Here is a 25833-nt window from a genome sequence, read left to right on the forward strand (position 1 = left end):
CTCAAAGGATCCGTATAAAGGCTAGAATAAATGTAATTCGTAGAATAATACTAATAAGTATAAATAGGTAGTTTAACTTCACTATAATTTATAATATTATTAAGAGATTAGGTGGAACAACAAACAAATAGAAATATAAAAACTGATTGTCTATATTACCTATAACTATATTACCAACTATGTTTCGATGTACTGATAAATAAGTTAAAAGGAATGTGTAATACATTTATATGTACCTATGACTTAGGTTTATAAATAGATAATATGACGTATTAATGTAATAGTTAAAATGTATTAATGGACGAATACATAAGTAAAAATAAAATTCATAATGATGTAATACCTATATTTCTCACTATGACCATTCAGGTAAAACCAGGTGACCACTGACCAATAAGATTACTTTTTGAAGCCATTTCCACCTCTTCGACGCAGGTGTTTTTATTACTATTCACCTGGTTCAGCCAATGGAGCGTGTTTTTGAACCCCTTAATGAACATGGAGTCTGTTGGAATTTTCAATCACAAAAGAAACCCCCGTGGACCGTGTCGAGGGTTTTATATATAATAATAAAAGATCTTGCATTGTGTCCCTCGAGTGTATATTTATTTGCTTTCCTTCTCTCACAAATATTCTCACTCTAGCTCCTTATAAGAAAAAATATTAAAGCAGGTCAAAAATACCCCTAGGGCCGACCCTCGTATTAAATTGTCCAAGTGGTAGAAAAAAAAATAGAATATATGTTATAAGCCTTTTACAATGTATATTTAACTTTACTTAGGTTGAGTATGCATTTTAATGGTCCCAAATAAATAGTTAATAAAAAGCTAATAATTTAATATTTTTTAATAAGCTTAACATATAGTACTAATATTAAAATCTAGTAATCACTTACAATTAGTGTTTGAAATTGTCATTTTAAAAATGTGCTAAACCACAAGATAATAACTGATATAATTTGTAATAATGATGATTACGACAAAAAAAATCGCAATTAGTAAAATATTGTACATGATGCAACAGATATTACCTATCAGTGTTATTATTTAACAACTAGGTATACGTGTAGTTAAAACAATGACTTAATACCAAAACAAAAATTGTAACTTTTTTTCAATTATCTACACGCATTATTTTTTTTAGATTATCTTACCTGTATAATTTTAAATGCAATAATGTATGTTTTACAAAATATAAACCTTCTACATAATTAATAATTTTTTCATAATGTATATTGTATACATATATAGGTACCAACATATTGTATATAAATAAATAAATTATATATTCCATATATATTTTGTACTATTGTTATGTTATGATTGTTATTACTGTGTAGAGTTGTAGGTATATTTTAAAATCACATCACATAATAATTTAAATTTTCATAATGTATATTTATCAATTATGATTTGTATATGGGATGTGTGGTGGTATTATAAAAACAATTTTTATACTTAATCTTTAATAATTGTGAGTTGTTCTCTTTTATTACCGATAGAGAAAATATATAAGTAATCTTAAATATTGTACTTTATAATATGCTACTATATACTATTTGGCTTTTAATCTAAAAAAACATTATTGGCTTCACACTCTAAATATTGATTTTGGGAGGAAAAAACGTAAATTAAAAAATCTGATCTTTAAAACGCTTATGCATGCTGTTGTTTTTATTTTATAGTTTAAGCTACTATGGTTTATAGTAGTACTAAATATTTTTCTCACTTTAGCTGCTGTCGCTAAAATAAACTAATAGAATGTTTTTATTGGCTCATATGAGAATAACGACATTTTGAAAATAACTTGTATAAAATTTAGTGTAAACCAGAACACTGATAAAAATTAGTATTTCTTAACATAAGTCATAAAGTATTAGGCATTGACCAGGAAACACTTTTTGGATTACATGTTTACTTAATCCGAAACCGATTATGTTTATAAACTATCAACCATGCAACTATTTAAGGGAAGTTTGAAGAGCGATTTAGATTTCATTCTTGTTATTTAATTTAATACAACTATTTTACTTTGTATCTGTATAGTAAATGATGGAGTATAGTAAGAAAAATCTTTTAAAATAAGTAAAATAATTAATTTGAAATTAAAATTTTTTTTTAAATCACATTTTTAATTTATATTTATTGTTTAGTAGTGTAATTTTTATCTTATCACATTTCTATTTTAGTGTGTTATTATGAATTCTTAGTTAATAATAACTAATAAGTATTAACTAAAATTTAACAATCTAAAATACTTTTTTAACATTTCAATCATTAAATATTTGTGTAATCTATTGCTCACGACTACTTTTTATTGTGATTTTACATCAGCTAGCTTAGCGTCTTCATTTTCTTCGCTAATTTCTCAGGATTTTTCTTTGACATTATAAAAGTTAACAAGTGTTCTTTATTTGATTGATTGATATTTAAGTTCATATGACTATCATGCCTAACTTTGAGTATTCAGTGAATTAATATTTGTGTACAAATCAACTAATCTGTTGAATCTTTAAAGTAGTATGAATTTCTGTTTTATTGTTCCTTCGCCTTTCTTTCTCTTGAAGATCATTAACTATATTCCTCCAAGCTGCACTCCTACTAGGAGTTGATTTATTTAAATAATTAAAAATATATTCCCAAGTCAAGTGTTCAGGATCTAGACTAACGAACCATAACAGCCCATCAAGTAAATCAGGTTTTTGTGTTAATTCTTTTTTCAGATCATTCAGGTCGTCATCAATTAACATAAATTTGTTTTTAACAATATTCAATATAGAATCCCATGTGCCCTAGACGTACAATTTGGAAAAGTAAAAAAAAATATATTTAACTACAAAATGTATAGCTAACTTAGGGTCTATCAACTGAATACCTGATTAAAGTGGTTTATTTTCGGCAAACTCCCAACGTCTCTTTGGCTTGTTAATTTAAGCTGATCCACCTATGACACGTATTAATGATATAATGTAAAAGTTAATTTTTGGCTGATAATTGATAACAGCATCATTGAAAGTGATTTTAAACATTTTTTTAATCTAAACGTAGCTACGCAGAGGAAATTTTACTCGGTACATGCCACATGGTGATTTAGAGCAAAATACCTATAATGAAACTGAATGATTATGACGATTTGGAAAGAATGGCATAACCGTTTTTTATTTTGTTAATTATTTAGCTTAATATTTAGTGCCGAAAAAAGTGATTTTTACTGTTTTAAAATAGTTACCTCTAGGACATATTAAAATAAAAAATGAATTGAAAATTTCATCCTGTTTTGATTTTATAATAGTTGTTTTTGCTCTAAAATCATCAATGTATGAGTGAAATACATCCTGCATAAGGAAATTTTTACGCATTAAAATTAGAATTATACCGTATAATGTCCTCCTTACATTATAAAATATTATACTATACTATTAAGGAATATGGATTAACCCTTGTCACAAGTTTTGCCGACTCGTGTAAATATGACTCATCCAAATCGGCTCCTAATCCATCATAGACAAAAATCTTTTGATGATTGCATTCACATTGACTATTTAAACAAACTTCTTTTCCTATTCCATCTTGCATATTTCGCCTGCATTTTGCCGAACAACCTACAATTATTTAAAGAAAAAATTATCTACTCTTATTGGTATTTTGACGTTGAAAACTTACTGGTTATGCTGATACAACAAGTTACACAGATAATGTTTAATATTAACACATTCATTGTCTTTCGAGTTTCTGGTAGTATTTACCGATAAGTATTAAGTACTTGGGACTTGATGCTGTAGTTTAACAAAACTACATTTCATTTGATAATAAAAAAATACAGAAACTAAAACACAAAAAATTTAGTACTAAGCCTGCTATGCTAACCTTGACAATTTTTTAATTATTTAAAAATTATCATACAACAATAATAAAATTACTATTATCTATTATTTCAACATTTGTCGCTTAGAATAATAAATATACATCACAACGAATGAAATTACTATAATTGCGGTATGTGTACACCTATTATAGGTATACATTATTTCTTTCTATACAAATTAGATAATGAGGTAGCGCACAGCTTAAATTCAATATACCTAGTATACTGTATAGATTATATTAGTAACAAATGTTTGGAATAACTAATGTATTATATTCATAATTAATACAAAATTAACACATGCCATTTGGTCATTTGGAGACTTAGAAAAGAAGGCCATACACTGTCATGACTCAAAAGTCTCATATTATTGTTTGCATGCAATTTACAAACATTAAAAAAATCATATTATATTCTAGAAACAAACTTATCGTAATACAACGCAGAAAGTATTAGTTTTTTTTTGTTAAACAATAATTATTAAATTTGGTTGTAAAAATTTAAAAAAATTTATATTATGTTAACTTTTGTTTATAGTTTGCCCGGTATCCCAATTCCCAGTTTGCCTATTCGCCTATTCGGAAACCCCAATTTTAAGTAATTAAATAAAATAACGCCGCACTGTAACGAAACTTACATAATATGAATAATTTCTTTTTACAATTAACAACCAAATTAATAAGACCACTTTTCATCAAGCCTATATGGAGCTGGCGCGACGTATCTGGAAACGATCGGTACGTTAGAAGATAGTCTTTGTAAAAATAAAAAATAAAATATTTTAAATTAATATCATTATTATGTTAATAATCGTGTATTATTAGTTTTTCCATATAAAAATGGATGTATACATCAACCAGAATTAAGTTTAAAAAATAGGGAAATTAAGAAAAAGTTTATTTTTGTTTTGTTTTTAGTTAAAACAAATTTGGAATTATTATACAAAATATTAAAAACATGATACTCGAAGCCAATATCGGATATCCTAACCAAATTTTCCAACCTATATTTAAGGAAAATTGAAGAACGAATTAAAAAATTAATAATAGATCGATATAAGAATTTAAGGCCTTATAATATGTCAATGGCTGTTGTAATAACCATTGTGGAACAATTGTATTAAACTGTATACTATGTAATCAACAGGATATTATAAAAAATGTACAAAATACACTAAATATTTGCAGTAAATTATAAATTTAATATGTAAAACCGACAATGTTCAGCGTATTGTAAATAGGCAACTTGCCAAAAGATGGCATCACCATCAGACAGAGACAAACGAACTGGATTCACACACGGACTGGAAAATTTCACAAGAATCGAAAAGGTCAAACCACTTTCGAAGTGTCCTTGGGAGCCAGCCACTACAGATCCGCCTTCATTGGCATAAAAGGGAGAGCCACATCGCCATTTGCGAGCAGATTCATTTGGTCCGTACTCAGAAGTGCGCCCTATGTTTATCATACCTGGACGGAACATTTTATTAATTTTGTGTATCAATTACTTAGTGTGTTTAAAATACAAAACTTACATTTTTACTGTTGTTTTAAAGTATTCTTTCTTTATTTATAACAAATTCATCTTCAGCTACAACAACTTCGTGTTTTGGTATCTGCAAAGGCCGCAGACGTAACAAGATATTCACTAGACGCCTACTTATGAAAAATTGTAGTATTCTGGAAAAAACTGTTAGCAAACTTATGGTTAAATATATAGTAAAGATATAAAATCTACTTCAGTCTGTTGTTAGTGCTGAAGATGACAACATCTGTACGCAAGAAGTGTATAATTTTTATGGTTTAGGGTTCAAGTAGATTTTATATCTTTACTATAATTATGGTATTGTCTATTGAGTATTATGATTTATGCATATTTTGGGGTGTGACTTGCACCTCATAGACTTCAGTGGTTAGTATAATATAATGTTTATACTGTCTATGGGGTTGCGGGTCTTTTAAACGGATATGCGACAATTGGACGCAGCTCACAGGTACGGTTCAAACTTCAAGGTACACTTTTTACTTAATATATTTTAAATCGTGAACGCGAGTAAAATTAATCATCATGTACTTCATAAGTGTTTAGAGCGTTACCAATTTTTGGATTGCTAAAAACAAAAAGGATATATATTCCATAGACCTACAGGTCTATGATGTAGGTAGTTACTAAAATAATAATTAAATACACAATTACACGATTATTACTTATTACTGCCTTTTATTTATACATTTTTAAAATGAAATCGAATACATACTTAAAACACTCATATATTTTATACGCCTTAATGACTGATCAATTACTAATATGATCGTTGTCCCCTACGTTTTGCCCCAATTACTCGATACTGGTTAAAATTTCCAAATTTCGATGATGGATGTTCAAAATTTGTTTTAAATAATAAATTCATGTTTTGCATTTCGATACTAAAATTTTTAAAACAAAATTGTGATATTAGTTTTAAAACTACGTCATTATCTTTTAGAATAATGGAAAACATGGAAATGTAGAAAAATACACAGAAGCGTAACTAGAGACTAAAGCGCCTAGGAGCAAGAAAATTGTTTTGCGTCCTATATTACATATTGTTAATCTGTATAGTTAACCGTACGAAAACACCTTAAATAGAATGCGCCCAGGGGCAGCTGCCCCCCTGCACCCACGGTTGCTACGCCACTGACTGAATGCAAAGTAGAGCAGTTTTAAATCTTTTATACTTCCGACATTTGCAGTCAGGTCCCGGGCACTTGTAAAAATTAACACGGGTGACGGTAACAATACTTATCATACAAAAACGTAGCGGCCATGTTCTCGTTTGTGAATTAGTAAATGTTATGTCCATGATATAACTGATTTAATTAGACTAACTCAACAGGTATGATTGTAGGATAATACCGCGCAGGAAAATTGCCCCAGACTTGGAAACGGAACTATGGAAGTATTTTGCCGTGTTAAGTTCTCATTATAAGTTTTAATATTATCTTCATGACCCGAGGCAAAACGTGTGAAAATGCGCAGATAGGAAACGTTCGTAATATAGCAAGTTTATTAAGTCATGATCTACATATTATTATTATTAGTTGTATATTACATTTATAATTGATTATTTATTATGAATACAACTAATAGGAAAATGGCTGCACGTTTTTGTTTACATTGGAAGTGGGTCTTCTGCTTTAATCAATTCTGTGGTTAGACATTGTTCCTACTTCCCGCCAAATAGTCAAATTCTATTGTTGTCAGGTTGCTTATCGTGCAACAAGGTTAGGTGTTCTGAATTCTGATTATTATAAACGATCATAAAACGGTTGGTATTCATTATTAACGAGAGATAGGAATAATCGAAACATATGATCGATAATCGATTATTCATAATCGAAATGTTGCAATAATTTTTTCAAAATTAAAATTTTAGCTCTCGAATAGTAAAATTGTACAAATAAAATTACAAAAAATATATGTATTGTTATATAAAATAAAATTCAATCAAAAGTAATTGGGATGCCGTTGAAATTAATTCATTGCTAAATATTATTATCGAATTATGTCGACTACTACCTGTTGTGGGGATAATGTTTAACGACGCTTTGACTACACTGATTGCTACCAAGACGGTAATCGCACGTATATTTGATTGAGACTCTTGGCCAATAGTGGTGGCCTTTATATTTAATGTTTATTTTGTATTATATTTCATATTTTCATTTGATATTTACCGTTTACTGTAATAGTGTAATGCATTATGCTATTTCCTAACATTCATTTTTCTATGTCAATTGTCAACCTATATTCAGATCCTCGCTAGTGTTAAAAAACTTGTCGTTTTATGTCTTATCAACTACACATGCCATACTTATGATGTTATTACTTTTAAATTTTAAAGTTATGACCCACTCACACTTTGCAATGTGACATTAAAATTGGTTAGAAAGTTATCCTCATCATGCCGCCATTGAGAAGGAGAAGTAAGTTCTCAGTTTTTACCTTTAATTCCAAGTGATGGGTGTTGAGCACATTTAATGTTTGGAACATATACAGTTTGCCTGGTACCTTTTATTTAGCGATTTTGTTTTTGTTATCGTGAAGTTTATTTACGCTAATTACATATCGGAAGTCAGAAATTCGATTACTTTTTTTGTTCTATAGCTATTTGAACTTTAAAAATTATTCTTGCAAGAGACACCCTCTTTACGATCCCGTCGTAGCTAACTGCGGTGATCAGTCATCAGCGACACAATAGAAGCATATGCGTGCTACTACAGTATGTTCATTATATTATGGAAAACCCTACGAGACTCTTGTTAGGACAGAGGCTCACGTTTTCAGAGGAAAAAATAGTTTACTAAAGGGAATAAAAAAGCCAACTCGGCAAGCGCAACTAACCAAAACTTCAAGCTTACCCTTCAAATTATCAACAAAAAAAAAAAACACAAGAAAGACACATAAATGAGCGATAGACACAGAAAATAATTTATTGAGATACACTGATTAATATACTATGTTATTAAGTAACTGTTATTGTTTTTACTCGTATCGCTGAGCGCTGTAGCTTGCTGCAACTGGGTGGTGATACAATCTAAGCGGCGTTTTTCCCAACAATAGTTCTTAAAGTATTTAAAACTTTTAAATTATAAGAGTCTGCAGATCTCTGATTTAAGATTTGTAATCAGGTTAAAAAAACATTAAAAGATTGCAATAAAAAAGGTGCCAGTAAATTGTATTTAGATATACAAATTTTTTTTTGTCTGTGATTTTTGACACATTGCAAACTAAATGCTTGATGATTTTTTTGAATTGTAGGTTCCCGCCCCCTAGTCCGCAGACAATCTGCTCGTCAACCTATGCCTAAAGATCAGATGGTCGAACTTGGCCTTAGACATGGTAAAGCATGTATGTTTTGTGGAAGAAAAGAGATTAGCGAAAAGCTTTATGGTTTCTTGTATCAGCTGAATGATATAGTCGTTCATTATTTTTGCATAGTAAGAATGTGACCGCAATATATAACTGTTATTCTAAATTAAAACATATTACTTTTTATTTTCAGCTTCTTTCATCTCGAGCTGTACAAAGAGGTAGGGATAATGATGGAATATGGGGGTTTCTAGCAAAAGATATCAGATCTGAACTTGAACGAGGATCAAAAGTTGTATGTATATAAGTTTTAAATAAGTATTTATTAGTTTGTAATAATTTTGCACACTCATTACAGGTATGCATTTATTGTAAAAAAGAAGGAGCAACAATATCTTGTTGTGCTCCTAAATGTAGGAAAGTGTTTCATCTTCCATGTGGAATTGAAAATGGGTCAATGCATCAGTTTTATCAGACTTTCAAGTGAGTTCTTGCTAATTATATCTTCATGGGTTATTAACATCAGTTACATCAAAATTGATTTCAGGTCATTTTGTTCGCAACATAGAATAACACAAACAGTTGAACTACAAGAATTACAAGACTCTGTGAATGTTCAATGTGCAATTTGTAAAGACGAAGTAAAAGCAACACCTATGCCGACGTCTTTATGGGCCCCTTGTTGTAAACGCAATGCATGGTTTCACCGAAAATGTATTCAGGATTTAGCGTTAAGTGCTGGATACTTTTTCAAGTGTCCATTATGCAACAATGTCGAAACATTCAAAGCTAGAATGTTAACTCTTGGAATATACATACCATCACGGTAAATTTAACAAATTTTATTTTATAAGTAACAAAAGTATAAATAACTTTACAAACATACCCTTATCAACTGAAATTATTGAAGGCATTTTTTTTAATATATGTCAATAATTTACACAGTGTTCAAAATTATATTACAATTTTTAAAACAACAGAATAGACAAATGTAAATGGAATAATGTCTCGTTTATTTCTGTCTTTTGGATGTAAGGACAATTTAATGTAAAAATTAACTAGTAACTTTTAAAAATACTTTTCTAATTTATTATTATTTAAACATATTGTGTTCAATACCTAATTAAACTATTATATGCAATTCATCCTAAACATTTTTTTATGTATTTGTAATATTGACTAATTAAAATATTTTCCATTTTCATTAAGTTTTCATTGTCCAAAACCCAAATGTCTTAATATCCAATTGACGGTGTCCTATTTATAGTAGATTGAATAGAATAGTCTGTACTATTTTATTAAATAGTATAGTATAGTATAATATACATCTATTTTTTTAGATAATTAAAATTAAAAATATTTATAATATTTTTTTTAATAATTAAAAGTTAAAAATATAATAACATGATTTCATCAAGCACAGTTAAACATTAAACCAAATTTTTAAAAATAAAATGACATTTATTAAGAATTGATTTATAAAAAAGCCTGGTGAAATCAAGTGGGGAGATAATATGGTGTCCTGAGCAGCGTTGACCAAGTTCTCATGTTAAAAATAGTGTGTTTTATATAAGAACCTATTATAATATCTTGGCCTTCAGAAATGTTCTCTTATAATTGGTTAGCGGTAGATGAATATTTCTATTTATCCATTTGACTCCCAAGATACTTGTAATAAATACCATATTTTAATTTAGCTAAAACTTTTGGAAGCCAATTATTATTAAGAAATAACTTCTATATAAATAAAATTACGGGAGAAAATTATTTCACTATGTTAAGATGTTTTTTACTGATTTTTTAACATCTTGAATATGTTTAATAATAATGTGCACATTGGGGTTACGGACTGAAATCATACACCATTTGATTTGGTTGAAATTTTTTTTTTTTTTTACTTTCAATACCTATAGTTTTTTTATATAGAACTTTTTTTCAATACTTTTATTTATAAATAAATAAATAAAAAAAAAGGAAACTTATAGCATTTAAAATTTTGATAAGTTGTAGGACCTAGAAGTTCATTTATTTGCATGTTTTTACTGAATGGTCTAAGAAATAACTAAATAAACTACTAATTTGAGTTATGTTTTGTTGATAATTCAACTCCAACAATTTATTTTGCATACTTAAGCATATTTATTTTTTCACATTTAAAAAAAAAAAAAATTATTAATTATTAATTCTAAAATTATAATGAAAATTTGTTAATACTGGTGAAAAATGTCAAATATGGAATAACAGCTAAAATGGTTTTTTTTTCTGTTTTTAAATACAATTATTATTTGCTTAACTTAAGTTTACTTTATAGGAATTCTAAAGTAATGTTATAAAAAAAAAAGTTAGAAGGGTTTAACAAAATGTGTGACAAGTAACTTATTTTCAATTAAAATCTCTAAAAGATTGATGTACATACCATATTATTTTATTTTGATTATTATTTTCACAATTTATAAGGGATTTACTTTTTATTTATTGTGAATTTTGTTTTATAGATAAAAGTTCTTGGGTTGCAGGTATATTATTCACACTTTGTAATATAACAGAGTTTAAGGTTAATGGGTTGTTATGTGTCTGATTTGGCTATTCCCCAGAGCATCATTAAATCGTAAGGAAAAAGATATATAACACTTAGGTTTATTTTAACTGCGAAAGAAGAAGACAAAGATTACACCCGTTTTACTATAACACAGCTAATTATTAATTACGGCTATTGACTACTGACCACCGACTATTACACAGCATAATATGTAGTACATACACGTGTGATTTTATATTTACAATTTTACAACTAATACTTGTCTTCCTATTCCTTATTTACACTAACTTGACTTTCTTATTACACAATCATAATGGGGTTATATAGGTGGAAATGTCTAACTATAAAATATAGTAATTAATAGTGCACTAAGTTTTTATTTAATTACATAATTTATTTGTTGATTGTTTGTGGTTTCATATTAGGCCAATCATTTTGATTTCAGTTACTTAATCTATTTTTAAAAATAATACCTTTTATTATAAAGATATTCATCTACCACTCACATGACCTACTTATTTGAGAAGTTTTAAAGAGAGCAAATTTCATAATAAAACATACATAATAATATAAACATAAAATCATAATTAAATTCAAGCAATAAAGAAATATGTATTTATTTCTTTGAGAATAGTAAATTGCGCTCAAATTGTGACGCCACAAATAAAAAAAACTACAATAAAGACAGTCGTTACCTGAAAAAATATAATCACAGGGACGCTTCATGGGAAAGGGTGCCGAACGCTTATGCTGAATTGTTAGAAAGACACTCTGAATGTGATGCAGAAAATTGTTTGTGTCCACATCCTCAAAAAAGAAAATTTCAACAAGATTCGTAAGTAACACAATTTCACTTGCTCTTTCTTTGCTTCTTTTGCAATTCACATAATAATGTTGTTTTAGTGGACCATGGGAAATAAAACTATGTTACTCTTGTGGCTCAAGTGGAACTCATCTGCTTTGTGGTCAAATTAAGTTGTGTGAAGAAAGATGGTATTGTGGACAATGCCAAACTATTACAGGAGGTACGATTCATTATTAGACATTACGTCATGTATTAGCTTTATATGATTAGCTAGACAAAATGAATTCGTATAAATAAATAATGTTATCATAATAAATAGTCTTCTTCTTCGGCATATCCTTTTCAAATGGGATCAGCCAGCTAAACATTCTCTCCATAAATCTCTATACTGTTTTATTTCTATTAATAGGTTTATCTTTATTTCTTAATATACGACACAATGAAATATGATTTGAGTTTCAAGATATGATAGACAACTGGGAACCTTATATATCTATTCAGTGACGATGACAGCATTATTGACGGGGTCAATGTTATTATTTAATAGGCCACTGTTGCAAAAACCGAACGAATTTTGATCCTAAATTCAAATCTTTACAATACCAAAAGAGATTGATGAAAGTTAAAAATTCAAACCCTAACCTTTTTTTTATTTTTCTTAGTCTACATATTTATGGAATTGATAAAAACATACATTTCCATTTGAAAAAACAAAGTTCATACTTCTTAAACGTATAATCAATCAATGACAGTGAACATTTTTTGAGTATTGAAAAATATACAACAAAAAGTACAGGAAAATTATAATTTTCGAATTATTCATATTTTCTATAAAAATGAGTGTCTTACATCAAATGGATCACTCCGTAGACCTATTTATAACTATTTATTTCTTACCCACAACTTACTCTTTTATACTACAAGCTTTTCTTCATATAATAAATGTAATCATTTCAAAGAATAAATTATTATACTAAAAAAAATAATAATAAATAAATAATGATGAATTGTAATTGTTTAGAAGGGCCTGTAGATCGAAAGAGAAGACGTTTAAATGATAGTGTGGTGTCAACTAATAGCAATGCGTCTACTGCGCAATGTGACGATGTAACACCCACTAAAGAACTGAAGAAACCTTGTAGTGCCACTGTTCAGTCAAATAGTAATGTTACAGAAAATATTAACGGCAATGCATCTCAATCAAATGAGACATTGGCGTTGACACAACAAGGTGAAGATGCGATAATTGTTTTAGACAGTAGTGATAGTGATGACGATGACGTAAAAGTAAGTATAATTTTAAACATTTTTAATTGCGAACAAAAGTTATTTATTTACAGTTGGATATTTAAGCAGTGACCCATAGTTTAAGAGTTGAAAACTATTTGTTGTTTTTTCCAGGGTTGGCCAAATAGAATACGTGTTGTACTTTCTATGTATTTCAAACGTTTTCTAAATTTTGTACGTATAAATAGCATGAATTTTAGGGATTTATGTATGCTTTAACATTAACATTATTGTCTTTGTTCTTTGCTTGAGGCTTATTGTTCATTTTCAACAAACAATAAAATTGATAAAAATCATAACTGTTTCAATTTAAATTCTTTAATATTTCCTATTTGGCTAATATAACAACACCATTTGCAATATCTATACAATTTATCCTATTCTATTTTTAATATTAAGAATTTAACTAACAAATAATAGTGGTAATAATATAAGTGGTGGTAAGCTTATTTTTTTATTGACTTCTTTGATCCAATCTTTTCTGTTTTTAATTACTTCAATAAAATATAAAAATAAGTTAGAAATTCGAATCACTTTTTAGAAATAGTAACTCATACTTATCACACTCATTCTCATGTTAGCTTAACGACACTCCAGCCCAACGTTGCCATCTTGAGATGATAATCACTATCATAATAGTATTCTATTTTTTTTTAGATATCACCAAAATTATTTGATTCTACTACTGTTGTAGACAAAGTAATATAGTTTGTAACTGATGATAAGTTAATACAGTGAAAAAAAATTGTAATGGTGTTAGGACAGTTTAATAAAATAAACAAACTCATTACTGAATAATTTCATTACCTACAAAAATGTAAAATAAAATGTTAGCTTTAAAATGCGTTTATTTTTTATAATTAAACAAAACTATAAATGTATATTTACACTAAATACTCATATTATTAATACAAGTAAAATTGTAGGAAATACACCAATTAACAATAATACTCAGGCTTTATTATATTTTGGAATTATATTTAATAAATTATTTTTTATTTTTAATTAAGACTTCAGGAAACTTTTTTATAAATAGGCTGTATGGCCACTTTCTCAAGAAAAATATCCAATTTTTAAATATATACTTCCAATGAGCTAGATGTGTAAATAGATAAATATTGTAATGCTTTTCCATAGGTTTTTCACTGTATTGTATTTAAAAAGGACGAGTACTAATCGTTAGTCTTTAAATCTGTAAATGAGTCAAACATGTCAGTGTGTTTATAACCTTAACTTAACCACAATTTTTTAATTTTTACTACTTATAAAATTATTTTATTTCTACTTAATAAAATATTTTTACACTAAATTTTAAAACATATTAGAGGTTACAAAATATGAAGACCGGGTATTTTTGACAGATAACTGGAGGGGTTACCAGGATATTTATTAAATATTTTTTGTTTTATTTTTATTTTTTCAATACCCGAGTAACAAACAAGGATACTTTTACCTGTTCATAACCGTAACCCCTAGTTTCTAATTTAAAATTATTTTTATTAAATTAAAGTATTGTTTACTTCAAAGTACAAGGGTATTTCATTGTGGATTGGGCATTGCTTAAATTACCAATCTAGTATTGTGTAGTTTTTTTTTGTATTGTTTTGATAATTTGTTAATTAAACAATTAATATTTCAGCTTGTTGCATATGTTGATCCACCAAAAATTGCCATCCACCCACCCTCTAGCCAATTACCTATAATATCGGGTTATAAATCTATGAGTAGTACTCCAGGGTTTAATGGCTTTGAGAATAGATATTCTTCGTCTGGTGATTTGAAAACTTATAACTATGTAGTTACTGAGAGTGAGTATTGTAGTAAATTAATAGTATATAGTTAAATGAAATTAAGTATCGTGTTAAAAGTATAAACAATTAACCAAACGTTCAAAATGTTTCATAAGTATACCACAATTATTAGTAATAATACTTAATTTACATTTATTTTACCTGTTAAAAAACTGGGTTCGTAGAGATGACAGGTTTTTAGTAATTATTCTCACTGAAAGTAGTCACTTTCCAGTAAAGACACTTAAGTGATGTACTCAGTGTACCTAAGACTTGAGTTTTAATGGTAAAACTTGCACTCGCTATATTTTTAGTATGAGGCAAGTTACGATTAGGGTTGATAGTACTTTTTCTAATAATTTGGTGGCTGAGTGCCGATTCATTTACGTAAATCAATTTTGAAAATAATACAGTCTAAAAAGGGTGATTATTTTTTTTTACAAAAACAGTGACTAAAGATTTTTGAGAAAATACCTACTAGATATACCTTCAGTTTAATTTTCAGGCTGAGTCCTAAAGCTATGTTTGAACTAGTGAAATAAAGAAAAAGTTTGCACCCCTTTTAGAATAAATGGTTTTTGATATTTTTTTAGTTATTCAACATATATTGATAATACTATCAATAAAGCACAATCCAAACATATTTGGAATTAATTCAAGTTGAAAAATATGTAAATTTATTGGTTGTTTTTTCTTTTATTTTGAAGTGGAAGAGGAAATTTTTATAATTTTTGGCCCAATAAAGTACTTAAAAGGTACTTTATTTACTTAAATACTCCCTAATCTATTGACTGATTTAAACTTTTTGTGTGCATTATACTGAATTACACATAATACCAAAAAAATTGAATACAAAATTTGCAATTTTACACTAACTAAAAAAAAAAGGTAATTTTAGTTTTAGAAAAATGTTTTCTAGGTTCACTACATAACATTGATTTTATGTGACACTATCTGAACCACTAATCAATCCATATAATAACTATTTAAATTTGTTTGTTTTAGGTATTGATTTAACTTTAGATGATGATGACTGAGAAATTATTTCATTTTATTATGTTATTCAAACGAGAATTGAGAGCCAATACAATAATTATGATTTTAAGACTGAAAATTTCCATTATAATTTATGTTCTCGATTATTATTATTATTTAAATACGATGTATATAATTTTTTTTTTATAAGTAATGAGCTTGAATAAAAGTAACATTTGTGCTTGTGTAATATTTTGATGTATCCATAATTTTTTTTTTAAATAAAGTAACAGTTATAATTCATAACTTAAAACAAAAAAGGTTGATACCTAGTCTTTGTGTCATTATAAAAATAAAATAACATTTGTGTCATCAAGTATTATTATTACATGTGTCATGTTGTAAAAATATTTATATTATATGTAAACGTTACAGTGTAAAAATATGTGAATTCAGTAATTATTCTTAATGCTGACTCAGCATTAACAATGAAAAATGAGGTAAATTAAAATAATTTATATTTTTTATAATGAATATGGTAGTAAATTGACATAGTTTACTTAATTAAAGTTGCTTAAAACTATACTACCTGGATCAGTAATGTAATGTACTTTTAACATTTAATTTTTTAGTGAGAAACTAAACTCTTAAAGAAATTAAGCGGATTTCAATTCACAAATTATATTTATAAATACAGTACATATTTTGTCTATAATTGTTATAAATAAAAAGCCTCCCATACAAAAATATATTAGTTGGTTGATCCGTTGCCATTCAAATTGATGAACAAATCGAAAACCAACGCTTCACCATACACAGGTTGATTGTGATGTTGTTCGAACAATTGCGAATTGGGCAAAGTTGATAGTATTTGCTCAATATTTAGTTTTCTTTTAGATTAATTTTTTTTTGTTATTATCTGTTAAAAAAAAAAAATACTCACAAGGGGAGGTCACAGTGATGGCGTGACGGATTTTCTTCAAATTGCGAATAAATGTTATTTATGAGAAATTAAAAGACCCTTATTCGAGCGTTTGTGCCAATGCGTCCTAATTCCAGAGATAATCAACTTTGAAATTTACATATTTTTGGTGTATCTTAAATAGACCTATTTTACGACCGTCAGTTAAAATTAAATGTGGTGCGGTCAAGCGTGATCGGTGCTCCAGAGTGCGCGGTACCAGGGTTCCAACCCTGGCTACCGCCGGCAGCACTTTTTGCATTTTTTTTAACTTTTAAGGTAATTTATATTGCAAGAAGTCTAAAAACTTATAAAATATTCCTGTATGGGAGGGTTCATAAAAATTTTTCTTATAAACCATAATACTTTATTGTAATTAACTGAAATATGTACGAATCTTAGTATGTGAAAGGCATCATGTTAAATGTAAATATAAAACAAAATTATGCTTAAATAATATCTGTATTATAAAAAAATGTGTTGCACATAGTAAATTTAAAAAATATTAAATAATATAAATCACTTTTTTTAATTGGTAAAATAATTGTACATTAATGTATGTATATATATATATATGTATAAATTTTTACTATAATAATAATAATGACATAAAAACTAGGAATAGAGTATTGTAAACAATGAAATGTGTATTAACACACTTATGCTGTTTACTAAGAATTTTTAAGTTTTTGTTTCAAGTTTTGATGATCTATATCTAATTGTTTTCGAATGTTGCCCAAATTGGATAATAAATCTTTATCACTAAAATCAAGATCGGACAATGTTACAATTCGTTCAGGGACCTGTAACAAATAAATATCAACTATAATAAAGTATAGTGAGTAAGCATAAATACTACAATATATCAGACATGCACATTTAAGAATAGCTAATTTGAACATCAGCACTAGCTAACCTATGTTTTAAATATAATTAAAAATTCTATAATTAACCTGAGTGAGAATAGTAAAATTTGTGTTATCAGATACAAGTTAGTATTAGCTACAATATTTTAGATTAACTAAAATGACTATTTTTATTAAATTTGATTTTCAGTAAGTAGCAAGTTATTTTTGTTTAAAAATAACTATTACAAATAAAAAAATTAAAAATTAGGGTAATAACATTTATTGACAATTTTTATTTTAGGAAATTTTGTTTTCACTAAATAAATTGTTGGAATACAATAATTTTGCAAGCTAAAATCTTAAATTACAATAAGAAATAATAAAAAAGAACACTACTGTGACATTACTGAATTAGGTTTTAAATAATTAAAAATTAAAAACCAGCTTTATAAATTAATTTGAATCAAAATTAGATAACATTTACTTTTACATGCCGACACTTATTTATATGTAGATAAATACATCTATTATTATATAAGCCTACTCACTTTTTTATAAGTGCCATAATAAAATGTGACTCATCCTGTGAGTGCATAATTCAGTCAAATAAAGATATTTTTTTATTATAGTATAGATTTTGTTGAGTACAAGTTATACGGTAACATATATAATGTTTTTTTAGCCACGAATAATTTGCTGAAACTTTTGACTGAGTCATTAGAGTTTTAAATTGATGACAGGAAGTGGAGTGCGGCTGAGTAATGCACACAGATAAAATTTTAAATTACTGTTTTACTTAATGGCGCATTAACGACACAAGTTCCACCTAGTATTGAATTTTTAAATTTAACTTGGGTCGTTTATTCAGAAAATTTAATTTAAAAAAATATATGCTACATTTCTCTAAACAACTCGAAAAATAAGAATTTTGAGTTGTAGCAGTTATTGCCACAAACAGGCGAAGAGTACCAACTACTTGCATACATATATATTTCTTTTATAAAAAATATATTATTACCGAATGGTTGTAAGAGGTTTTGATTGGTTTGTTAATGGCTTTACTTGTAGTATCTTCATCAATATTTTTACCAACCAACGCCAGAGTAAGTGGTGAATCTATAATAACGGACTTAGTGTCAGGTAGTATAGCAGCAGGGTTATAAATGTCTCTTTTTATAGGTGGGTCTGTTGCAAAAGTCACATGGGCTGGCGGCTCTATTGGTTGTCTTACAGCATTTTTTCCAACTCGCATTTTTGGTCTCATTATTGGAGGAGAAATACGATGATTCATGCATGGGTTTATATACGTGTCAATGTTATTTATTGAAAAATTATCAGGTTCATTTATACTTGACTCTTTCAATTCTTCAACAGTATCATTATACATTATCTAAACAAAAAAATATGTACACTCATTATCAAAACAAATACAAAATTATTTCATACTAATTAAATGAAATACTTTTCTAGGTGGTCTAACGATTGTTGTTGGTAGTGGAACATCATCAAATGCATTCTGTGGTGGACATTCTAACTGTTCAAATTTGTAATTATTTGGAAATTCACAATGGGTTGGTATTTGTTTTTTTTCTGGCTTTGAGAATGTTGTTATAGGCAATTTCCATGATTTCGTTTCAATGGATTTTTGTTTTTCTAATAATTCATCTTTCAATTTTTCTTGTATTAACCTTTTCTGTAAATAGGTACAAAACAATTTTAGTAAATAGGTCAATTCAATTTTTTTTGGCATTAGTATCAGAGAAGCTCAACCCACAAATCTATTATCTCAAGGAAGTTTAATTCGTTTGGTTTTAAAATAATATATAATACTAAAAAGTATAATGTAATAGTTAGAAATTTAATTTTTTGTAGGTTAAGCTTTTCTGGTGCATTTAAAACAATTGTTTTTTTGTCGATCCAGCAAGTGTGTGTTTCTGTATAGATAATGGATTTTAAATTCACGTCTGCTTATCAAGTTATAGCCAAAAACATCAAATATTCTTCACTCCCTCTTTTCAAAGTTAATTTTCTTTAAAAGGCAATAAAAAAAAAACCTGAAGCTGAAGCAAAGCTCGTTCTTCAATTTCTCTTTCATACTCTTTTCTTAATTTTTCATCTCTTTCTTTTGCTGCTCTTTCAATCTCTTCATCTGTAATTTGTTCTTTACGTTTTCTTTCTTCGTCTAGTAATTTCTTTTCTTCTATCTGTTTCATTAACTCATGTCTGTATAGTTCTTGTTTCATCTTGTTATGTTCTTTAAATTGATCATCATCTACTAAAAAAATAATTGACAAAATATTATTTTATATTATTATTTATAGCTATTATTTTAAGATGGCAGCAATGGGCTTTAAAGCTATATGATAATGTTAGTATATTTTAAAGAGATCTGTTAGTTCATTGGTTTAAATTATCTATTGTGGGTTCATTAAAAAAATAATAAAAAGAAAAAATTGTCTATCGTGTTTAACATAATTGTTTATTATTAAAAAGAACCTATTTAAATATTGTAGCTAACTTACTTGCACAAGTTTTTGAATTATCTATGAATGGAGCATGTTTAGTCATGTCTATTAAGTCATCAACTAAAAAAAATATAAGTAGATAGCTATTATTATTATTTTTTTTTTGTCATATATAATTTTTAAATACCTAGCATATAGTACTGTACATATTAAATTTTAGAAAAAAACATATTCTATTATATAATTGGCTGTGTGTATGTATATCACACAATCAAACCGATTTTTGTAAATCGCTACCACATAAGCAGCTGAGTAAGTATGAGGCTTGATCATACTCAATTGGATGTACTATATTTTTTTTCAATTTATATATTACATTAGAAACTATGTTAAGCTACTATAATATTTTTAAATTGGAAGACTAGTGGTAATAATGATTGGTATCAATAAAAATAGGTCTAGCACAATTTGGTACTAATCTGATACACGATTGTATGCAGCTCTGTTTACTAAGTGAAAAATTGTTCAGCGAATAGAAACAGCATATTACGAGCTAAGGAACCTCATTTTGGAGAAGACGTTTTTACTAGGGTCTTGCGTTTAAAAAAAAAATTATTTACCTTATCCTTGTATTTTCTTATATATTACTTATTAGTAAATTTCAGATTTAGTTTCACTTAAGTCATTGTCAAATTAAATTTAATGGAATGTTGGTGTTAAGGGGAACGGAAAAGGCTATTTATTAAGGAGCAAAGGATAGGCAATATTTGACAAAAGTTGATCTAATAGCCATTTTTCATATGTCTACTAATTTCAAGGTGAACACATATTACAATTTTCTAATTATAATACTTCTAAAGTTATTTTTCTCCAAGTTATGAAGTAAGTTTGATAAAGAATGACTTTCATAGAAGTCATTTTCTAGGCATATCTATTGGACGGATTTCAAGTTTTTTTTATTTCTATGCGAACCTTACTATTTTTTTTTATGGGGGCTAAAAGGCCTATTTTTAATTTAGCGATTGAAAAAGTAGTTAGATGTATTAGAAAAAACTATATAAAAGTAGAAATAAAAATGCTTATAAATATAAAAAAAAAAAAAAAATCGGCCTCCATAAAGAAGGTGTAAATATATAAAAAAAAAAAAAAAAATTATTGAAATTGGTACGGTAGACACTTCAGAAAGTGACTCCACGTTTTAGTCTTTATTTGTAAAAAAATTGACGCTTCCTGTTCCCCTGAAATGTATACGCAAACTGATTAAGATTGATTAGGAATGTCAACATATGATTGTTATTATTATTATCATAAAAAAATGGTTAAATCAAAAGTAAATTAATTAAGTAAACACATACTTGTTTTGTTATAGTTTTCCACTTTTTCAGATCGGTTATTCCCTTCCTAAAACGTAAATTGTGCACATAAATACAAAATATCACTAACATATTTTTCAATTTACAATTATTATAAATTTTTTTTCTCACAGTAAAGATAAATACAATAAAGATAGTTACAAGGACTTACATTGTATGTTTGGGTATTCACTCTTTCCTTTAACAATGCTTGATTGTGTTTTGAATCAATACTATAGTTATTATTATTGTTTGAAGTGAAAAAGCTGGGTGATTGTGTAAATATGTTTGCTAACCGTTCAATTTCATTATCTCTTTCATATAAATGACTTTGTTTAGGTGAATAACTTTGGTCATTTTTAGAAACTGATAATTTTAATGAATTCAAACATTCGCTTTGATTTTCACTTTGTAAGTGATGTATCTAAAACAAACATTATATTGTTATGGTTTATTTAATATTCCCTAAATCATTGATTTATAAATCAATGAACATACATAGATGTCCACTGAGTGTGCCCAAAAATTGTGTGGTTTAGTATGAATTATGTTTAGTTCATGCTTAAATTTAATTAAATGTATATTAATTGTTACAAAACTTTATTTAACATTTATTGTTGTTTAATATTCAAATTACCTTCAAATTATATTTGCAACATTTTTTATTTGTTTTGAATAATTTTCAAATTAAGGTAATAATGTGTGATGTAAATTATGTAATAGATAATGGTACAATTTACAAACTACATTTTTTAGTTTACACTAGTAACACATGTATTCTGATGACATACAGAATTTTGATAGAATCTTATATTCAATCCAAATGCATGCTCCTTGGATCGTCAAAAGTTGGACTATACAAAATGGGACTAACCGAAATTAGAATTAGATTAAAAATAACCAAAACTATGTGTCACTAAAGTCTTGGAACCTTCTGATAAGAGATTTTAATATGAAAACAATAGGGGTGGGTCTATTGGCGAACTAAGTGTTTACACTGGGGTGGTAATATACGAGGTGAGCTAACAATTGTAAATTTTGAATTTCCATGCTTACAAATAATAATATTATAAAACATACCTATTAAACAAACAATTGTTACAACATATAAATAGGTATTAAAAATAAAATAGGTGGTAGGTAGTAGATGGTATAGAACTAGTTTTATTAGCAGCAGATTTTAATTCTTATAAAAACTCAATACTTAAATAAACCGAAAATAATAAAACAGAACAACATTATTAATTATGAAGAGTATACAGTCAGAAATGTTAAGTTACCTGAGAAGAATCTATACTTTTGCCCAAAAGTCCTGTAGTCTTATCCTTTTTTAATTTTTGACTTTCTTGATGAATTATTATATCTAAATAATCAATGAATGCGGCATTGCTAATTTCGTGAACATTCATTTTAATACTCGTATTTCAATACAAAATACAAATATTGTACAAGTAGGTATTTAGTGATGATAGTTAATTAAATTTAGAATTTGAAAAATAAACATTTCATTTTGAAATTTAACCACTTTCAACTGCTTTTTGATAAGTGTGACTTGATAATGTGATTCGCAAATCGCAACTCACAACTGATAACAAAAAATTAACCGAATTATTATGCGGTTGTTTTTAAAATGAGTTTAATACCAAATATCACAGTCAAATTACTAAATATTAGAGATCGAGCTCGACATTTTTGTTCCGAGAATCTTTTCTCAATAGGTATTTTTTTTACATTTGAAACAAAATATGTCCTTAGCTTAGTCTATACTCTATTCCACACCTGCCCCGAACTTGACGATATTATGCTTGTTTTCCTATGTGCTATCGATATACGGCGATAAAGCTCCCAACTCCAGATTTAAATCCACAAATATCGCTATCTGGGTTTAACGGTAGTTATTTTTACTTTATTAGTATATTTTATTATATGATAGCGTTGACATAAAGTAATTTCTATGCAGTCTGCAGTGAACTGAGTTTTGTTTAGTGGATTTGGGATTACGTCCCAAACGACGTTTGTCTGTACTTGATCAACATAAATATAGCTACGCATAACAGATTTTTGTTAGGATGGATTTAGAGGAAAATATCTGATATGTAACCGAAAAATATTTTATATTATGTCGACGGTGTTTTGTAAAAATGGCGTATACTATAAAAATCGAAAAATTTGTTTTGGCATTAATATTTTCCGAAAAAATGGGCGCATAATCTGTAAAAAGGGCGGCTACAAATATTGATGTTAAGTGTTAACTCTATGTGCAGCGTTGGATTTCTCATCCAAATGCCCAAATACTGTTATGTAAAAAGTACGTTAACACAGACAAGAGAAAAAATAAAAGCGACAGGCGTTCGAATCACTGAACTTAGTATTGAGATATTCAACATTATCATTCGTTATATTGACTATTGAGTCATAGATAAGTATATAAATGTATTGAGTTCAGTGTGTGAGAGTGAGATAGGCTATAAAGAGGATTTTTTTATGGAGCCTACTAATTAATAGTTTGTTGTTCCGTGACAAAATAAATTATTGATAACCCTATGATAAAACAGAGTAAACTATGTGATAAAATATTGAATAAGCTAAATTTAAACAAGCATTGTTTTTTTAGCGGCAGGTAGTTTAAAACATTAAAATTTTAAATTGTCGTGTCATTCTTCTAGTGTTTTTTTGTTAAGTAGATATTTGAATTTTAAATAAAATGGTTCACATATGCTGTAGTTGTGGTTCAGATAAAACTTCTTCCATAAAACTACATGGGTAAATAATTATTAATATTCTTAATTTTTACAAGCATCATAATATATTGAATTATTATAAGACATAAATTATTTTATCATATTTTACTACTTTATAATTTAGAAATGTAATTTCACAGATTTTCCAAAGAAAGTGATTTAAGGCAAAAATGGATTTCTGCTATGAATAAAGGTCTTACAGCGGTAACTCAGCATAGACTTTGTAGCCTTCATTTTAAAGATAATTATTATTCACCATCATATGGAAACCTTATTTTAAAACTAGTTTCTGTGCCATCACTATTTGTTAACATAAAAAAATCATTAACATCAAGTAATGTGTGACTATTAGTTAAATCATTTTTTTAGTTTTTAATGTAATAATATTATGTTGTTTCAAAAAATTATTACAGAGTTATAAATAGTTGACAAAAGTCCTGTTCAAAGGATTGATTTTTCTACGGGAGAAAATTCATAAGTCAAGAGACCATGTTGTATGATTTTTTGACAGCACTGTTTTTGACCCAACGCTATAATAAACAACACAATTTTTGGGTCCACTCCATTTTCTTAATGGGTTGCCATAAAAGTTATGCAGTGGGCATCTCTGTATGTTTATTCAATTATTTAGGGAATACAAAATAAACCTCAACAATATAATATTTGTTTTAGATACATCACTAACCAAGTGGAAATCAAAGCAAATGTTTGAATTCCTTATAATTATCAGTTTCTAAAAATGACAAAAGTTATTCACCTAAACAAAGTCATTTATATAAACGAGATAATGAAATTGAACTGTTAGCAAACCTATTTACATAGTCACCCGGCTTTTTAACTTCAAAGACTAACAATAACTATAGTATTGATTCAAAACACAATTGAGCATTGTTAAAGGAAGAGTGAATACCCGAACAGACAATGTAAGTCCTTGTAGCTATCGTTAATTGTGATGTGTGATTTGATTTATTGTATTATATGTCTTACAACATTTATTGGATTTATACTAGCTACTGGTAATGAAGTATTAAAATGATAGTTTTATTTTATAATTCCTGCAACATTTCATGGTTATTAACTGTTGGCATTATTCAAAGGCTTGAAGTTTGTTAGATAGACGTAAAGTTTATATCTTTAAAATATTAAAAATAACAGAATTCTTATTTCTCCTGACGCTAAAGTAACTTTTTCATTTTGATAACTTAAAATGATATTGAACATTTTACATACATTTTAGGTGAAGAGAAATGTACGAATTGGAGAGTTCTCGCCACTTAATCCTGCCAATCAAGTAAATTCCAAGCCATTTTTAGGAATTGGAGAATACGATGATAAAAGAAAAAAATTATTGGCAT

At 27.5% G+C, this 25833-nt stretch overlaps 3 protein-coding genes and 1 long non-coding RNA gene across 15 annotated transcripts; 2 read left to right on the forward strand and 2 right to left on the reverse strand.

Moving 5' to 3' along the window:
* Nucleotides 1-1563: 1563 nt before the first annotated feature.
* LOC126846689 (uncharacterized) lies at nt 1564-3808 on the reverse strand. Of its 4 annotated transcripts, none has more exons than XM_050586425.1 (5): nt 3663-3808; nt 3417-3601; nt 2875-2943; nt 2673-2791; nt 1564-2597 (listed from the first exon to the last, which is right to left on the reverse strand). In XM_050586425.1, the coding sequence occupies exons 1-5, from the start codon at nt 3715-3717 to the stop codon at nt 2492-2494; spliced, it is 534 nt and encodes a 177-aa protein (XP_050442382.1). In that variant the 5' UTR covers nt 3718-3808; the 3' UTR covers nt 1564-2491. The 4 variants fall into 4 exon arrangements, with proteins under 4 accessions (XP_050442382.1, XP_050442381.1, XP_050442380.1 ...); XM_050586424.1 differs by having other exon boundaries at nt 1564-2600; XM_050586423.1 differs by having other exon boundaries at nt 1564-2791; nt 3438-3601.
* Nucleotides 3809-4815: 1007 nt separating this feature from the next.
* Nucleotides 4816-16367, forward strand: LOC126846472 (PHD finger protein 7-like). 6 transcript variants are annotated; one of them, XM_050585892.1, is made up of 11 exons: nt 4816-5555; nt 8665-8843; nt 8909-9010; nt 9074-9198; nt 9263-9541; nt 11889-12089; nt 12158-12279; nt 13081-13346; nt 13461-13520; nt 14986-15154; nt 16142-16365. In XM_050585892.1, the coding sequence occupies exons 2-11, from the start codon at nt 8706-8708 to the stop codon at nt 16171-16173; spliced, it is 1494 nt and encodes a 497-aa protein (XP_050441849.1). In that variant the 5' UTR covers nt 4816-5555; nt 8665-8705; the 3' UTR covers nt 16174-16365. The 6 variants fall into 6 exon arrangements, with proteins under 6 accessions (XP_050441849.1, XP_050441850.1, XP_050441847.1 ...); XM_050585893.1 differs by lacking the exon at nt 4816-5555 and adding an exon at nt 5587-5857; XM_050585890.1 differs by lacking the exon at nt 4816-5555 and adding an exon at nt 5873-7829 and having other exon boundaries at nt 13084-13346; nt 16142-16367.
* A 1186-nt stretch (nt 16368-17553) lies between these two features.
* On the reverse strand, nt 17554-24163 carry LOC126847216 (uncharacterized). Of its 3 annotated transcripts, none has more exons than XM_050587360.1 (8): nt 23018-24163; nt 21931-22161; nt 21741-21786; nt 20443-20505; nt 19975-20195; nt 19383-19613; nt 18939-19310; nt 17554-17875 (listed from the first exon to the last, which is right to left on the reverse strand). In XM_050587360.1, the coding sequence occupies exons 1-8, from the start codon at nt 23144-23146 to the stop codon at nt 17744-17746; spliced, it is 1425 nt and encodes a 474-aa protein (XP_050443317.1). In that variant the 5' UTR covers nt 23147-24163; the 3' UTR covers nt 17554-17743. The 3 variants fall into 3 exon arrangements, with proteins under 3 accessions (XP_050443317.1, XP_050443316.1, XP_050443315.1); XM_050587359.1 differs by having other exon boundaries at nt 17555-17875; nt 19975-20192; nt 21910-22161; nt 23018-24160; XM_050587358.1 differs by having other exon boundaries at nt 17558-17875; nt 21910-22161; nt 23018-24156.
* LOC126847219 (uncharacterized) lies at nt 23692-25831 on the forward strand. 2 transcript variants are annotated; one of them, XR_007687001.1, is made up of 6 exons: nt 23692-24357; nt 24422-24500; nt 24619-24812; nt 24892-25087; nt 25151-25401; nt 25716-25831. It is a non-coding gene; the product is annotated as an uncharacterized LOC126847219 (long non-coding RNA). The 2 variants fall into 2 exon arrangements; XR_007687000.1 differs by having other exon boundaries at nt 23694-24500.
* The last annotated feature ends 2 nt before the right edge of the window (nt 25832-25833 follow it).

This window comes from Adelges cooleyi, unplaced genomic scaffold (genome assembly GCF_023614345.1).
Source record: "Adelges cooleyi isolate 19-005CV unplaced genomic scaffold, UGA_ACOO_1.1 ACOO_flye_CR_arks_rails_tigmint_CR_PRNA_9, whole genome shotgun sequence".
Classification (NCBI taxonomy): Eukaryota; Metazoa; Arthropoda; class Insecta; order Hemiptera; family Adelgidae; genus Adelges; species Adelges cooleyi.

Coding starts and splice junctions, on each gene's coding strand:
- LOC126846689 (XM_050586422.1), bottom strand. CDS start 3,717: ATGAATGTGTTAATATTAAACATTATCTGTGTAACTTGTTGTATCAGC. Junction 2,944..3,416: donor TTAATCCATATTCCTTAATA/GTATAGTATAAT, acceptor TACGTGTCATAG/GTGGATCAGCTTAAATTAAC. Junction 2,792..2,874: donor AAATAAACCACTTTAATCAG/GTATTCAGTTGA, acceptor TTGTACGTCTAG/GGCACATGGGATTCTATATT.
- LOC126847216 (XM_050587358.1), bottom strand. CDS start 23,146: ATGAATGTTCACGAAATTAGCAATGCCGCATTCATTGATTATTTAGAT. Junction 19,311..19,382: donor TCGTTAGACCACCTAGAAAA/GTATTTCATTTA, acceptor TTTTTTGTTTAG/ATAATGTATAATGATACTGT. Junction 17,876..18,938: donor AAACCTCTTACAACCATTCG/GTAATAATATAT, acceptor TATTTGTTACAG/GTCCCTGAACGAATTGTAAC.
- LOC126846472 (XM_050585889.1), top strand. CDS start 7,808: ATGCCGCCATTGAGAAGGAGAA. Junction 7,830..8,664: donor GCCGCCATTGAGAAGGAGAA/GTAAGTTCTCAG, acceptor TTTGAATTGTAG/GTTCCCGCCCCCTAGTCCGC. Junction 9,199..9,262: donor CAGTTTTATCAGACTTTCAA/GTGAGTTCTTGC, acceptor AATTGATTTCAG/GTCATTTTGTTCGCAACATA.